This window comes from Pseudorca crassidens, chromosome 8 (assembly GCF_039906515.1).
Source record: "Pseudorca crassidens isolate mPseCra1 chromosome 8, mPseCra1.hap1, whole genome shotgun sequence".
In the NCBI taxonomy this organism is placed as follows: Eukaryota; Metazoa; Chordata; class Mammalia; order Artiodactyla; family Delphinidae; genus Pseudorca; species Pseudorca crassidens.
Window position 1 is genome coordinate 78,814,316 of NC_090303.1, and position 15,911 is coordinate 78,830,226.

General features: G+C 36.3%; 1 protein-coding gene across 5 annotated transcripts in view; it reads left to right on the forward strand.

Annotated features, from left to right (window-relative positions):
• The window catches only part of PTPRZ1 (protein tyrosine phosphatase receptor type Z1), a 165,267-nt gene that overhangs the window by 88,441 nt on the left and 60,915 nt on the right, over window positions 1-15,911 (forward strand). For all 5 annotated transcript variants that reach the window (XM_067746840.1, XM_067746841.1, XM_067746842.1 and 2 more), the window contains exons 3-8: window positions 86-265; window positions 2,412-2,563; window positions 5,836-5,931; window positions 6,410-6,476; window positions 12,943-13,100; window positions 13,268-13,418. In XM_067746840.1, the coding sequence (XP_067602941.1) occupies window positions 86-265; window positions 2,412-2,563; window positions 5,836-5,931; window positions 6,410-6,476; window positions 12,943-13,100; window positions 13,268-13,418 (804 nt within the window). The remainder of the gene's footprint in view (window positions 1-85; window positions 266-2,411; window positions 2,564-5,835; window positions 5,932-6,409; window positions 6,477-12,942; window positions 13,101-13,267; window positions 13,419-15,911) is intronic.

Sequence of the window (15,911 nt, forward strand, 5' to 3'; positions counted from 1 at the left end):
AACATATTAACTACTTTATAAATATAAAATTTAGCTTTTGCATGGTAATTTAAAAAACTAACTTCTTACTTTTTTTTCCCCCTAGGAGCATTGAATCAAAAAAATTGGGGAAAGAAATATCCAACATGTAATAGCCCCAAACAATCTCCTATCAATATTGATGAAGATCTTACACAAGTAAATGTGAATCTTAAGAAACTTAAATTTCAGGGTTGGGATAAAACATCTTTGGAAAACACATTCATTCATAACACTGGGAAAACAGGTAAAATATTTGCATTTTGTTTCTGACGTTAATATGTTTATCAGACCTAGAGTATGTTTAGGTTATTTTCCTTTTATTTTCCTTTGAATGATGTATTCTGAACCAGATAGAAACTATAGGTAGAAGAAGTCAAATAGGAAATTGGAAGTTTAGACCTTCTGAAAATGTGTACAAAAAATTAAATGACCAAAGTCATAATACCATGTTCTCCAGTAATATAACAATAAAGATGCCTCCACTGGAAGAGCTGTTAAAGATAATATAATATATAGCTATTGTAATTTAATAACCCCATCACTGGTTAATCACTTAGTCAATCAGGATTTCTTTTTCTTGGGCATTTTATTTGATCTTGTCTGCTCAGCCTTGTGCTGTGTTCAATATTTGGATGTGAAAAAAGCAATCTACTATAATTGAATTTTAAGAAATTACTAGCCCTTCTATTAGAAAGTTTAAAATTATATACCATCCTTAGGAAGCACTCTCTAAGTTTTTTCTCTTAGTATGCAAAATATAATACCATAAAAAATTCCAGTAAACAACAGATAGACAAAATAGTTTATAAAAGTGAACAGTATTGTTTTTCTGATCTTATAGGTTAAATGAAATCGTATGTATATCAGGAAGTTATGTAAAAACAAATATAGGAAAAAGATTAGAAAAAATATTCACTATAATAGTAGCTATATTGGTGTGGTTTTATCATTAGTGGTATTTTTCTCTGTTTTCCATATTTTGCTAATATAATTATTTTAATGTGGTAATTTAAAAGTCCCGTGAGGGTAGGAATTTTCAACATCAGTGCCTGATAAATAATAAGCATTCAGTAAGTATTTTTCTGAATGAATAATTTGAAAAATTATTACATGTTATAAGATATTATTAATTTAATACATAAAAGTATATTGTCCCAAATCTTGACATTTTAATTACCAGCTTTAAAGGATGTTACAAAGCAGTAAAGCATGTAATCTCTGCTTTATTTTTCTTAGTGGAATGTGGTAAAGCACTTGATCTTTAGAGCCACACTTTTTAGGTTCACTACTGGCCATTTAAAGCACAGTGTGGAACCTTGAGCAAGTTACTTAACCTCTCTGTGACTCAATTTCCTTATCTGTTAAATAGGGATTGTAATGGTATCTTCTTCCAAGGGTTGTGTGAGGATCAAATATTTAATACACGTAAAGTAGTGTAATGCATGGCATGTCGTAAGTGATAAATGTTGACCATTATTGTTATTGTGTTTGTTGCTATTGTTATTATTCATGAAAGTTTATATCTCTAGCTGGCTGGTGTCCACTGGAAAAAAAAGCACAGCCTAAAAGTTAAGAATTATGTTTTATTTGGCAGACTTTATACTGGCCAATGTGTTGGATTCTGTTCCTAATGCCAACAGTGGTTTCTGCTTGATAGAACAAAGACTATTTAAATCTGATTGAGAGACATTGAAATCTTGCATTAGGGTCTCCAGAGAATCATTAATCTCCAGATGACTCCTAAAATGCAGTCAGATAGTATCTGCTACGGAACTGAAATAGGAGAGTTTAAGATTCTGAGAGTTGCAACCGAGGCTTCAAACATGAGATGGCTTAAACCCCTTCAATAGGAATGGGTCTCCCGCCTTCCTTGCCACAGTCTAGGACAGAAGTTCTGAAGCTTGTTGAAGCCTGGAGTGATGCTTGGAGGCATAAGGAGATGGGACAAAAGCAGCAGCCTGTTAAAGAGTAGCAACAGGCTGACCTTGAGAAGGTTGGGGCTACCCCCAGGAAAAGACTTCCTCTTTCCACTCCTCTGTTCCTTCTCCCTTTAACTATCCCCTCACTACCCTCTGATGCGTTAGGGGAGCAGGGCTTTGGACACCAAACAAACAAATCTTGGAACACCAAACAGACAGGGCAGGCGGACTGCCTGTCTCCTGCTTTTAGTGCTGTATAGCAGTTAAGGTCTTAGGTTTATTTTACATTTGTGGCAATAGGATACATTAAGTATACTATGCAGAGTTACAAAGTTCAGCTTCCAAAATGATAACTTTTTCTAAATTTATCAAATAAATGATTTTATTAATGTACTTTAATAGATGAAAATTTAGTTAAATTTGCAATTTTGATTCTCAGAAACTTAGATGCAATTTTATTGTTTTTTTAAGTGGAAATTAATCTCACAAATGACTACCGTCTCAGTGGAGGAGTTTCAGAAACGGTGTTCAGAGCAAGCAAGATAACTTTTCACTGGGGAAAATGCAATATGTCATCTGATGGATCAGAACATAGTTTAGAAGGACAAAAATTTCCACTGGAGGTAAGTCAATAGTTCCACTAGTTACTATTTCATTTTCTAAATCATTGGGATTTTATTTACCATATAATTTAATTCATTTGTAATCAACTTTATAATTTATACAGCTATATTTTGTTTCCTTAGTTAATATCTGCCTTCTTCACTAGCCTAAGCTCAATAAGATCCATATGTGATTTTCCACGTCCTGGTAATGCAGAGTGTCACATTATAGATGATCAATAAATACTGATGAGTGAATGAATGAAATTCTTTCCATAGCCCAGTAGAAACAGAAGGGGAAAATTTTATCAACATACTGGAGAATCAAAAAGCTTCAAATTAAAATGAGAAAATTTTCAGATTTAAAATTGGCAAAATAAATATAATTATAATAAATAGTGTGTGTGCAGTGAAATATGTAAACACTTTCATACATGTCTGGAGAAAGTATAAATTGGTAGACTTTCTGGGAAGCAGTTCACTTGTTTTTATCAAGAACTTTAAATGTTTTATTCTCAATATTCACATTTCAATTTGTAGCAATTTAGTCTGAAGAATAATTAAGGACATAAAAATTTATGTGCAAAGACTTATTTACAATAATAAAAATTGAAACAAAAGGAAATGATTAAATACATTATGATAGATTATTATAGATCTTTTAAAAATCATGTTTTTCAACTATTTACACAGAAAAAGTTCATCATAAGTGCTTTTAAAAAGTGGAATGTAAAATAGTATACACAGTCTTTTTTTTTAATTAATTAATTAAGTATTTAATTTTGGCTGCGTTGGGTCTTCCTTGCTGCGCGCGGGCCTTCTCTAGTTGCGGTGAGCGGGGGCTACTCTTCATTTCGGTGTGCGGGCTTCTCATTGTGGTGGCTTCTCTTATTGTGGAGCACGGGCTCCAGGCGCAAGGGCTTCAGTAGTTGTGGCTTGTGGGCTCTAGAGCGCAGGCTCAGTAATTGTGGCGCACGGGCTTAGTAGCTCCGCGGCATGTGGGATCTTCCCCGACCAGGGCTTGAACCCATATACACAGTATTATTATTCCAAATTTTGTAAAACATGAAACTAATTAGTGGCTGAGAGTACAGTCTGAGTCAAATGGACGAGGCTTGAATACTGGCTTCACCGTCTAGTTAGTAGCTATATGACATGACATTGTAAAAATTATTTAATTTCCCTAAGCTTCTGTTTCTGTTCCGTGAAACTGACATAATAGTAGTAGCACATCTCTGTAAAGTTATTATGAGGATTAAATGAAAGATTGAATTATTGCTATTGTAAAAATAATTGAAGGAAACCAAGAAAACATTAATAGTGATTTTCTCTGGGTGATGGCATTATAGGTGCCTTTTCTTTTCTCCTTTAAAGTTGCCATATTTTCAATATTACCTGTAATAAATCTGTATTACTTTTATAATCCAAAATAGTTATTGATAATAAAAATAAGATAAATTAGTTATTTCATAAAGGATTAAAATATTTTAATGTGGAGAAGCACATTCAAGTTTATGACTTATAACTTTTTAAATATCCTTAAAGAAAAGCATATTTATCAAATTTGGTTTGTTAAAAATACGAAAGTCAACCCATTAAACACATAACATTCTCACTTCCGAGAGTTTAGCTCTCTCACAAATACTACTTAGAACAATGGTGAAAATCAAGAAAAACTCTAACAATAACAAAAGCTGTGATTCAGCAAAATAAATTATACAGAATCTGTGTACTAAACCTCACGTACTTTTCTTATTTAAAAGCCCCTCAAGTTGTCTCTCAGAGATGTCATTTGTTTGTTGTTTGCTTTTTATTTTATTTTTAAAAACATTCATGGTTTTAATTTTATTTATTTATTTTATTTTTTTGGCCTCGCCACGTGGCTTAGCGGGATCTTGGTTCCCTGACCAGGGATTGAACCTGGGCCCACAGCAGTGAAAGCCCAGAATCCTAACCACTGGACCGCCAGGGAATTCCATCTTGTTTGTTTTTCAAAACACTCTTCACGTAATTGTGCAAGCAGGGAAACTGGGGGGTATGCGTGACCTGCTCTTTCTTTCCGGCCTCTCACATCCTATAATCAGCGCCTCAGTCCTGCCCCTAAATGATGTGGGAGGTCAGAAAAAGGTTCAAACCACCTTTGTCTCTTACTTGAGTATCTAAGTCCCTACAGCTAGTTTCTCTCCAGTCTTAATCCCTTCTGCTCTCCCCCCTTCTCCCCAGCCCTGCCCCCTTCCCATCAGGGACTTCTATTGCCCTCCAGCCCAAACTGCTGGGACTGCCTGTGTGGCCCCTGCCTACTTCTCCAGCCTCATATCTCTCTTCTCCTCTCACGTGTGCTCAACTGAACTTCTAACAAACTACTTTCCATTTCCCACACTTCTCATACTTTCTCACCTGTAGGCCTTTTCCTAGCCGGTCCCTCTGACCTGAACACACATTCATCTCTTCTGCTTTTTCCTCTGTCAACTTGAAAGCCACTCATGCTTCAGGGGTCAACTTGGAAATCCTCTCTCTGAAAAGGTTTTGGTGACCACCCAAGGTGGGAGCCACTGCCTTCCTCTGCTTCACACCTGCTATTTCTCTGATCCATAGCCCTAACTGCACATTAATCTTTTCAGAGGCTTTCTGCTCTTCCCTTAATTATATGTCTAAACTACCTGAGTTATCAAATTTCCAAGCCCACGACCCTAGGAGCACCAGCTTGTAAGTGAGAGTGGAGGCTGTTATAGATAGATGTGTGGACTGAAGTAGAAATGAACAAGGGATAGCCTCGCACCAGGGGGGAGAGACTTAAAATAAGGAATTTATGACTCCTTTGGTATTTTTTAGGTAGAAGCAGAGAGTTCTTGAGAGTTTCACTGTTAGTAGAGCACAATACAATAATGTCCAAAACTGGTAGCTCAGACCATCAAGAAAGGCATGTCCATTCAGGAAAGAATGAAACCATATTTGAAAGAATTCCATCAAAATAGTGAAAATAACATTTGATAATTTATTACATTTGATAATTGCTCTAGTAAATTATTCAGTGTCCCCTGGTAATCACAAAGTGGTCATTTCAGTTCTAGATCCGTCCAACTTCGTATTTCTTTCTTCATTGAAGGATAAATGATAGTTGTGTATACATGTAGTTGATAAAGTATTTTGAAAATTCACAAAATATAGAATTATATAGTTTATAGAATTTTTCAAATAGAATTTAATGAACTGATAAATTATTTTATTGTCTTTTTGCTGACTTTTTTGTGAAGTCTTTGTATGTAATAAAGCCATCTTTGTTACATTTATAGATGCAAATCTACTGCTTTGATGCGGACCGATTTTCAAGTTTTGAGGAAGCCATTAAAGGAAAAGGGAAGTTAAGAGCTTTATCCATTTTATTTGAGGTAATCATTATACAGAGATTTAGCACTAACTTTTCAATCATGGGGAATTTCAAAACACACTTTTTTACAAATAGAAGCGCTTATAAGTGGAATGATAACTGGTGATTATTTTCAAAGAGAACAACCTCTTGGCTGGTATGTTTAAAAGGGGACTCTTGTATTTGTCAATTGGATATGTCACTTCCAGCTGGAGCAAATCTGTGCACTCGTACACTACAAGATTTGCTTATTCGCAAAGCATCAGCATGATACAGCAGTAACTGTGAATCGTAACATTTTAAAATGTCCTTTTCTTCATGGAAAATTTGAAAATTATCTGGTTTTTGTTTGGTTTATTCTTAACTTGCTGTGAAAAAAAAGTGTGCATTTAGGACATTACTTTTGAATACTTAAAATAGAATTTACTAATCTTTACATTTTATTGAATAATTAGTCAAATATTTTATGCAACTTTTAGAACATCATTCTTCTTTCACAGGTTGGAATAGAAGAAAATTTGGATTACAAAGCAATTATTGATGGAGTTGAGAGTGTTAGTCGTTTCGGTAAGCTATTTGGAGAAATCTCTTTCTTCCAGATTTACTGGAATGCATATGAATTTTTACAATGTTTTTACAATGTTATAAAAATCACTTGTTCCAAGGAAGAAGGGCAGACATTTGTAAAGAGGAGCAATCTGTCACATCTTACACTTGACGGTTTATACACTTCTCACTAAAGAACAATTCATCAGAAATTTTTGTCACATAAAATCATAAAACGTTAATGTAAGTAGGAAGTTGGAAGTTTTCTAATTCTTTTATTGAAAATAATCTAATCACATTATGCATTTAAACGTATTTTTATTCTGTCTCTGCATTGTACATCTGTAAAACACTCTATAATCTGAAACCAGTTAATTTTATAAAAATTATATTTTAAAGTGAAAAGGGAATTGTTACTCAAGTTCAAATGTATTCCCTGGTGGTTTCCTTGATAAGTCCTTGCTTTACCAATATGATGAGATAAGATTTTTGGAAGGTGAATGCCCACATAGAACAAGGTTCACTATACTTTTATACTGTTCTGCCTGCTATCTCACGGATCTTGTAATTGGTCACAGCAAATGCTTTTGACAACATTGGCAAGAGACAGCAAACCTGTTGTTGTTGTTGTTTTATTTTTATTAAGCAGAGTATTAATGTTGTCCTGAGTTATCAATAAAGGAGGAGTATTCCTCTCCGGGAAGCTGCAAAATGTGAAATCAGAAACACAACTCACATAGATCCTTTTCCTGAAAGCAGAAATCTGGCCTAGGGTTGATTCATCTTTGTCAATTATATGTGAGAACTTGAATTGACCAAACTCTTCAGAAGTCAGGCATATGTGAGCTCCTGCAGTGCAGCTTGCTTTCTTTTTTTTTTGAAAGGTGCAATCAAACGGCATAAAGCTGTTAGTTATCTCCCTCCATCCACCTAGATTGCAGAATTCAACATTGAATGCCATAAGCCACACTTAATTTTTCCCTCATTTAGTCAGAAAGTGGAGTCTTTGCAGACTGCAAGAAAGCAGCTAGTTTGAATTCCTAAACTTAAAATGATGTAAAATATGAACCTGAATGTTCCCAGGCCTTGCACCAGCCTGTGGGACCACAAAAGTGATACTAACACTGGTTGTTAGTCCTGATTTGTGCAACTGTGGCACTTTGGCCACTCTCTTGAGGCCTCTTCAGTTGTTTCTGGGGGTCTCTAGGAGGGTGTAGTCTGAGCTTAAGAACCAATTTGCTCATGTTCTTGGACTAAAGTTTCCTTTTTAATATCTACTGTCTATAAGCCATTGAGGGGGATGCTTCATCAGAGCCTGCTGTCACATAGTACCCTCCCTGGGAATGTGGGTTCCCTAACAGCATTCTGCCTCTGTCCTGGCTCTTAATTCAGAAACAGAACAAATGGTCTCCTGGCTGTCTGGAAACACATACTAGTCTGCCCTCTATCTATCTATCTTCTCTCTCTCTCTCTCCCCATGCACCAACTTCTCTCCTCTTTTACCAAAAAATAAAATCCTCCATGCCTATCAGCCCATCTACTAGATACTTAATATTTCCATATACTCAGCAAGGACACCTAAGCCCATACAGTTGTAGAGCTAGGATTTAGAACCTGTCTGTCCAAAAAGTTTGTTCTAATATATTGTAGAGATTTATATTAGTTACATGTTTCAGAACACATATGAAACACCTATCAATCTGATTTGAATGGTTGTGAGATATGATCTGTCCAAACTAAATAAGTTAAGTCCTTCCAAAGTTAAATGTTTGAGAATTCTTGGATTAAATTTAGTCCTATTTCAGAGTCTAGCAAAACCCCTGGCGCCCCATAAACGGTAGGTTTCCCAACGTTGGCTGCCAGCCATTGCTGCTGGGAACTTGAAGGCAGTGCTCGTCTTTAGACAGTGGCTCAGGAACTGCAGCTAAACTCACATTATATGGAGAATATGCGGCTAAAATCCTGCCACATATTCTCCATATAATGTGAGTGACACAAAAAAATCACCACTGTTCAACCATCATTCAGATTGTGAAGTCTGCCTTATTACGGTGTGGGCTGGTTGCTCATTTCCTATATTCCTCTCTAAGAGACAAACCCATTTCTCTTTCCTTCCCTCTTTCTCACCTTCTTTTCTTTTCCTTCCTTCCATCACACCTACTCTGTGTTAGACATTGCGCTCCTGTGGAGTGGTGAGGGAGGGTGCGGTAGCAGCAATCAGAGATAATGCATTAATATTCCCTAAGCAGAGCCCACAAAAGGAAAAACTGTTAGTCGAAATCCTTCAAGTTGCAAGAAGGAGACACACCCCAGGTAAATCATCAGTGATTCTCAAATGGGAGTTCTCATCAGAATGATTTGTGGTGCTTTCCTAATCACAAATGCAGGCCAGGAATTTGTATAGTGAAATCCTCACGGGCAGTGTTGATGTGGCCCCATCCTAAGTCTCATTGTCCTAAGTGATAAGAGTTGGTTTTAAGTATTTAATGGTTCTTTCCTTGCATTGGGCCTGACCATGGTCTTTGTCTTTATCTCCTTGTCTCTCACCCTCCTCATCTTTCCACCTCCTACTATCAGCCTCCCAGGAAGGAGGATCTGATTGGTTTGTTAACCATTAATTCATGTTCAAAGGAAGAGGATCACTGAGTGAATGACTGATCACAAATAGAGCAGTGTTGGCTCAGGTGTGATTCTCTCTTGTGTTAGTAATAGTGAGGTCATTCAGATGAGGTGCATGTTTTTGCAAGCCACAAAAAAACCCCACCTTAGTCCAGTTTTCTCATAAGATGATGGTGCAATTGGAAAATACTACTGTAATTGTAAAGTCTTGTGATATCAGAAAGAAACTTAGGACATGTACGTACATAACAAAAAAAAATAAGGTACAAAATAGTTAACGTGTCCATAACAGAGACTAGATAAGTGGTATTGAAGTGCCGTTGAAGGAAGAATGGATTCTATACTGAGATGAGGGAAGGAGGAATTGAAAACTTTCTTCTGATTCTTTCCATTGCTCTTAATTATTTCCCTTTTAATTTCTTCTCCAATTTCACGACAGTTATCTATTTCACCATCCCTGTTCAAATCTTCTGTTTTTCCTTTTCTGGCTTCTAGGTCTCCTGGTGTTTAATTTCCCACCTAATGTAGCAGTGAGTCAGTTTCTGGCTCCTTACTTAATTAGTATTCTCTACGTCCACATTTCCACGGAACATTTGTAAGATAAGTTTTTTCATCAGAAAAAGGAAGAATTGTAGTCCATTGATGATTTAAAAAGAGGTTATTTAATCACAAATTTTCTAAATATCAAAAACATAAATCTGAAAATGGAAAAATATTCACATGTTCAAAATAGTTTCCTTAGTTTCTGAGAACTTGAATCTGAGTCTGAATTCTAAATAATCTTGTCTTGACATTGGAGGAGAGGAAGACATACTTTTAGAAGTTACTAATTAACCCATTAAACCTAATGTAACTTGAATTTTCTAATGGATTAAAACGACTTAGGTTGTATCTACATGACACTATCAATTCTGTCAATAGGTTTTTACTTCTAAGATTTAGTCTTAAATGCAGACTGGAAGCAGTTATCTATAACTTTATTAGCAGGCTTCTTTCTTCCTGAAGAAGTTTCTGTATTGCAGAAAAAAGTAACATTCAATAACTAACTTTTAAATGGAAATAGTTTTTTTCCTTGAGGCTTTCTGGATGTGTCCAATCTTCATTTCATTTAGAGCCGTAATACACTATTAAGATCATCTGGTCCAAAATGTAAAATAGATAGCTAGTGGGAAGCAGCTGCATAGCACAGGGAGATCAGCTCGGTGCTTTGTGACCATCTAGAGGGGTGGGATAGGGAGGGTGGGAGGGAGACGCAAGAGGGAGGGGATATAGGGATATATGTATATGTATAGCTGATGCACTTTGTTATACAGCAGAAACTAACACAACATTGTAAAGCAATTATACTCCAGTAAAGATGTTAAAAAAAAAAATCATCCGGTCCAGTTATTTCATTTTGTAATGAGGAATTTGGGGTTCAAGAAGACTAAAATCTTGCAAAAGCTTTACTCTACTTAAGGTTTTCAACTCTGGCTGCATGTTTGAATCACCTGGGGTTGGTCTTTTAAAAAATGTAGATGCACCTAAAATTATAGCCTAAAAATAAATATAGATGCTCAGGTCCCACTACTAGAGATTTAAATTGAAACAGCCTAGGGTGGGGTCTGGGACATTGATTTTTTTTTAATGCTCCCCAGATAATTCGTATACTGCTACTCTGTACTGTACCATCTCACTTAGGCTAGATTAAATTGGCGTCAGGGACTATTTCTTTTTTTTTTTTTCCCGGTACGCGGGCCTCTCACTGTTGTGTCCTCTCCCGCTGCGGAGCACAGGCTCCGGATGCGCAGGCCCAGCGGCCATGGCTCACGAGCCCAGCCGCTCCACGGCATGTGGGATCCTCCCGGACCGGGGCACGAACCCGTGTCCCCTGCATCGGCAGGCCGACTCCCAACCACTGTGCCACCAGGGAAGCCCAGGGACTATTTCTTAATGACCTAAATCTACAAGACAGAGCAGAGGACATGTACTGGACTGGGTAGTTAAACACAGATAAGTTAAAATAAGTTAAACACAGATCTCACTGGTAAGCAGATTGCTGCCCATATGAGTGAGGACTGGTACACAAAGAGCAAAATGGCCAAGGCAGTGCCATTGGTAAGTGCTGTTGGAAAGATGCAAGATCAAAAATGGGACTCTTCAAGGAGATGGATTTAGCTGGGTTGTTTCAAGGTTCTAAGACTAGATGGAACACTTAGGAAAGGTCTACCAATTTTTTGTAGGAATTCTCTATTCTCGATACAAGTTATATATCTTTGTAAATATAGCAGGAATAAATCAATATTTTTATTATATATATAAAATCTGAAATATATTTTCTACTCTTTGTCCTGCCTTTTTACTCTCTTAATGGTGACTATTGATAAAGAGATCCTGAGTATCATGTACATCATTCTTCACTTTGTGAATAACACTTTTTGCATGCTATTTAAGAAATCTCAACCTACCCTAACGTTATGGAGATAATTTTCTATGTTTTCCTCTAAAAGCCTTATTAGTCTGTTCACATCTAGATCCACACTCTATTTAGAACTGATTTGTGCTTACGGTGTGAAGTAGGGAATAAAGACTCATGTTTTTCTATAAGGATATCCAGTTGACACAGCAGTGCATATTGAAAAGGTTAATCATTCATTACATAGTAATTTTTCTGTCTTAAATCATGTAACCATATATGTGTGTGTCTGGACTCTTTATTTTCTTCCATAGTTCTCCATCTTTGCATAAATATCTCACTATCGTGATTTCTATGGCCTTATATAGTAGGTCTTCCTACTTGGTATCCCTACCTTTGTTATTGCTCAAGATTGTCTTAACATTTTTTGTGGTTACATTTAAATTTTAAAAACAGAATGTCATTTAATACACACACAAACACACACACACACCCCCCAACACCAACCCATCTGGAATTTTGATTAAGATGTCATTGACTCCATAAAACAACTTGGGGAAAATTAACATCTTCACAATACTGAATCTTCCCGTTAACATGTTTCCCACCATTTTAAGGTTTTATCTAATTCTCTCAAAGTTTTTAAATTTTCAGTGTAGATGTTTTACACATCACTTGTTAGATTTACTTGTATTTGATATTTGTTGCTATCATGTTATATTGTTTGAAATTTCATTTTCTATTGTTTGTTACCAGTTAATAGAAGTACAATTAAGTTTTATATATTGGTGTTGCATGCAGTGACTTTGCTAAACACACTTATTAGTTCTAATAGTCTGTAAATTATTTTCAATATCTCACATGCTCAGCTGAGTTATTTGAAAATTATGATGACATCATTTTTTCCTGCCCCATCTTCATGACTCTTTTTTTCTTTTTCATACCTTATTGTAAATAAATAAAGTAAATAAATGGTCCCAGTCCTCCAGTTCAATGTTAGATAAAAATGGTGGTATTGTAGAAGGATTCCTTGTCTCATTCTTTATCTCTAAGGGAAAAACTTTCAATAAGTCATTTTTAAACATGATGTTTATTATAGACTTTTGAAGATATCTTCATCAGAATAAGGTTTTGTTTTTCTTTTACACAAATTGGTATTAAATCCTATCAAATGGTTTTACTGTATCTATTCAGATGGCCATATGATTTCTGAATATCTTTCATAGGTAAAAATAATCTCTCCAGCATCTTGCCCATGTAATGATAAAGCATCTAGCACTATGTAGGGATATATGCAAGAAAATTTAGAATACGCCAGTTTTATCACCATTTTTGAAATAAATCTAAAATGTTCTTAAAATTTCAGTTCTGATTAAATACATACCAAAGCATATGTCTTTGTTTCATAGGAGCTTTGAGCAGCTAAGTTCCACTGTTGGGATTTCAGCTGAGATGTGTGTGATTCCTTTGTAGGGAAACAGGCTGTGTTGGATCCATTCACATTGCTGAACCTTCTACCAAACTCAACTGACAAGTATTACACTTACAATGGCTCCCTGACATCTCCTCCCTGCACAGACACCGTTGACTGGGTTGTTTTTAAAGATACAGTTAGCATCTCTGAAAGCCAGGTAATCTTGGAAATTCACACAAATGAAGTAATTTGAAGCAATTTTGAAAGCATTATTTTCTAAGCTTTACTATAGAATATCTATTTTAATGCACTTGCCGATATGCCTTTGAAGCAGATACACAGTTAAATTATGTGTTATTATATGTTAAATTATCTTCTTTCCAGCTGGCTGTTTTTTGTGAAGTTCTTACAATGCAACAGTCTGGTTATGTCATGCTGATGGACTACTTACAAAATAATTTTCGAGAACAACAGTACAAGTTCTCCAGGCAGGTGTTTTCCTCATATACTGGAAAGGAAGAGATTCATGAAGCAGGTGTGTATTGAAACATAATTTTGTAGGAGGTAATTGTGGTATAGTGGAAAATATACAAGGCTTTGATTTTTGGAAATATTTTGATTATAGCCTTGTAGCTTTAGGTAAGCACTTTAACTTCTCTGAATCTCAGTTGCCATTTTTATAAAATGGCAATTAAAAATATCTGTCTTTCCAACATGAATAACCCCATTTTGCAGACAAGAGACACAGATTCAGTAAGGAAAGTAACTTTTCTAAAATACATAGTAATAGGTGGCAAAGTCACATACACACCTCCACATTCTTTGTGTCATTTGCCTGAGCTAACAGCTATAAGAGAGGGATGAATAAGGGGTGAGGTGTTCAGAGCTTGGGGAGATCACTTCTGGTTGGGATGACTAGGGAATCTCGGTGGGAGAACCACATTTGACCTGAGTCTTGATGTGTGATTTGGGTTTTAAATAAGTACTCATCCTTGTGCTGGCAGCTCCCAGAGAAGCCTAGTACCTAGTAAGGATTGAAACCAAAGGCACTGAATTATTAATGAATAAAAAGTGAGTCTTTCCCCCAGTTTCTTTCTTTGAAAGAAAAGAAGTTTGTCCTTGTCAAGTCCAGGCGATGGAGAGGAGGGAAAGTCTCTGGAGTCTTTTGAAGCTGACACAGCAGTCAGAAGCCTTTGAAAGTGTCCAGAGGACACAATCAGTTGCATCTACTGACTTGTTCTTTTCAGTTCACACTGAGGGTGCACTGGTTCATGAAAGAAAGAGTTGAAGTGGCCTTTGCTCTGGGCACTGAAAACCTTTCCAAGTACATGGTCTTCTTTGATCCCCGTCCTGCAATGAATTTTTGGCCGTGTATAATATTAATTCAATAATTGTCTGCTTTTGAAGGTTGGGCATTAAAACAGCATGTTTTTATTGTTTCAATGTGATATTTTGGGGAATTGTTTATCCTTTAACAACGACAGAGCACAAGACAACAGTGATGAATAGCTGCACTTAATGTGACATTGTTTCAAATTAAATTGCCCCAAAGTGAGGACATTTAATTATATTTCTACCAAAAATAGTAAATACTAAAACTTCCTGTCTGGTAAATAATACACAGTTGATTAGAAAAAAGAAACAGATTTACCCATCTCCTTTTCCGAAATGCAAATGACCAAATCACAAAGTAAATAAATACGATTTTTTGATCATGTACTTTTATTAGTTATACTTTATTAAAACCCTTCAGTGGCTCCCATTGCTTTTAGAATAAAATCCAAACAGTTTGTCATTACATGGTAGGTCCTATTCAGCACTTACTGGCCTTGGTGCTTACCCATCCCTGGCCAACTTCCTTCCCTCATCCCGACCTCTATGAGGTCCCTGAAGGGGGCAGACCACACTCTCCCAGGTTGCATGTTCTTCCCTGCTGGTCTCCTCCTTGTTCTTCAAGACTCAGGTAGACCATTGCCTCCACTGGGGAGCCATCTCTGACTCTACCTCCACCCCTACCAAGCCTGGCTCTGGCCCGGGGGCACAGGACTGTGCCCTCGTGAAGGTGCCGTGCCCATAGGGTGCAAGATGAATGATGCTCATCTGGAGTTCCTCTACGCTGGGCAGCCACACTTCTTAGCAGTTGCCATTGTAGGATATTGTCTGTTTACTTATCTGTCCCCCACCACCGTCTGAGCTCCAAGAAGGAAGTAACTAAGTCTTTTATCACTTTACCTCCTTTGCTGGGCTAAAGTAAAGCTCTCATTCATCAAATAGTCACCAAATGACTGAAAAAATCCATTTGCATATATAATAAAAATATGGCAGGCTATGCTCAATGGGTGCCTCTTGCATCGTTTAACATGTAAACCCTTACGTAAACCCTTCCGTTTTAATGTACATCATTGTTGTTTTTCACAGTTAAGGGATGAAGGCTAAAAATAATAATAACAAAAACAGTAATAGACCAGTGTGTTCAAACAAGCATTGGCCGTATTTTCCTCATTTTATAGTTTGGGAAGCTGATACTGAGTGGCTCACCCAAGTTCGTGGAACTGTAAAAGGCTGGAGTCCGTATTTGAACCCAGGTCTTCCTAATTCTACAGACTTTCAAAGCTCTCTCCACTATGCTTTATAAGGGAACATAATTTATGCTTACGTAATTTTATAATAAAAACTGATGACTTTAATGACGTGAAACTTTTTTAAACATAGTATTGGCTCTTTTCAAAAACTAGGACAATTGAATTCTTGCATTTTCCATTATGAGTATTTGCATTCACCAAGCACGTATTTTCCATGTGCATATTCCTGTGATTTTTTTTTCCCTTAATACACTATTGCCCTTCTACTTTCTCGAACTGAATTTGAAAATAAGAACTGAGGATTGCATTTATTTTCAGGATTTCATCTTTATTAAATTTAGTCTGAAAATGTTTTTATTACATGAGCGTTGTAAAAAAGGAGAAAATATAGATAAGCACACAGGAGAAAATAAAAATGCCTTATACTGTCATTACCCAGAGATAAC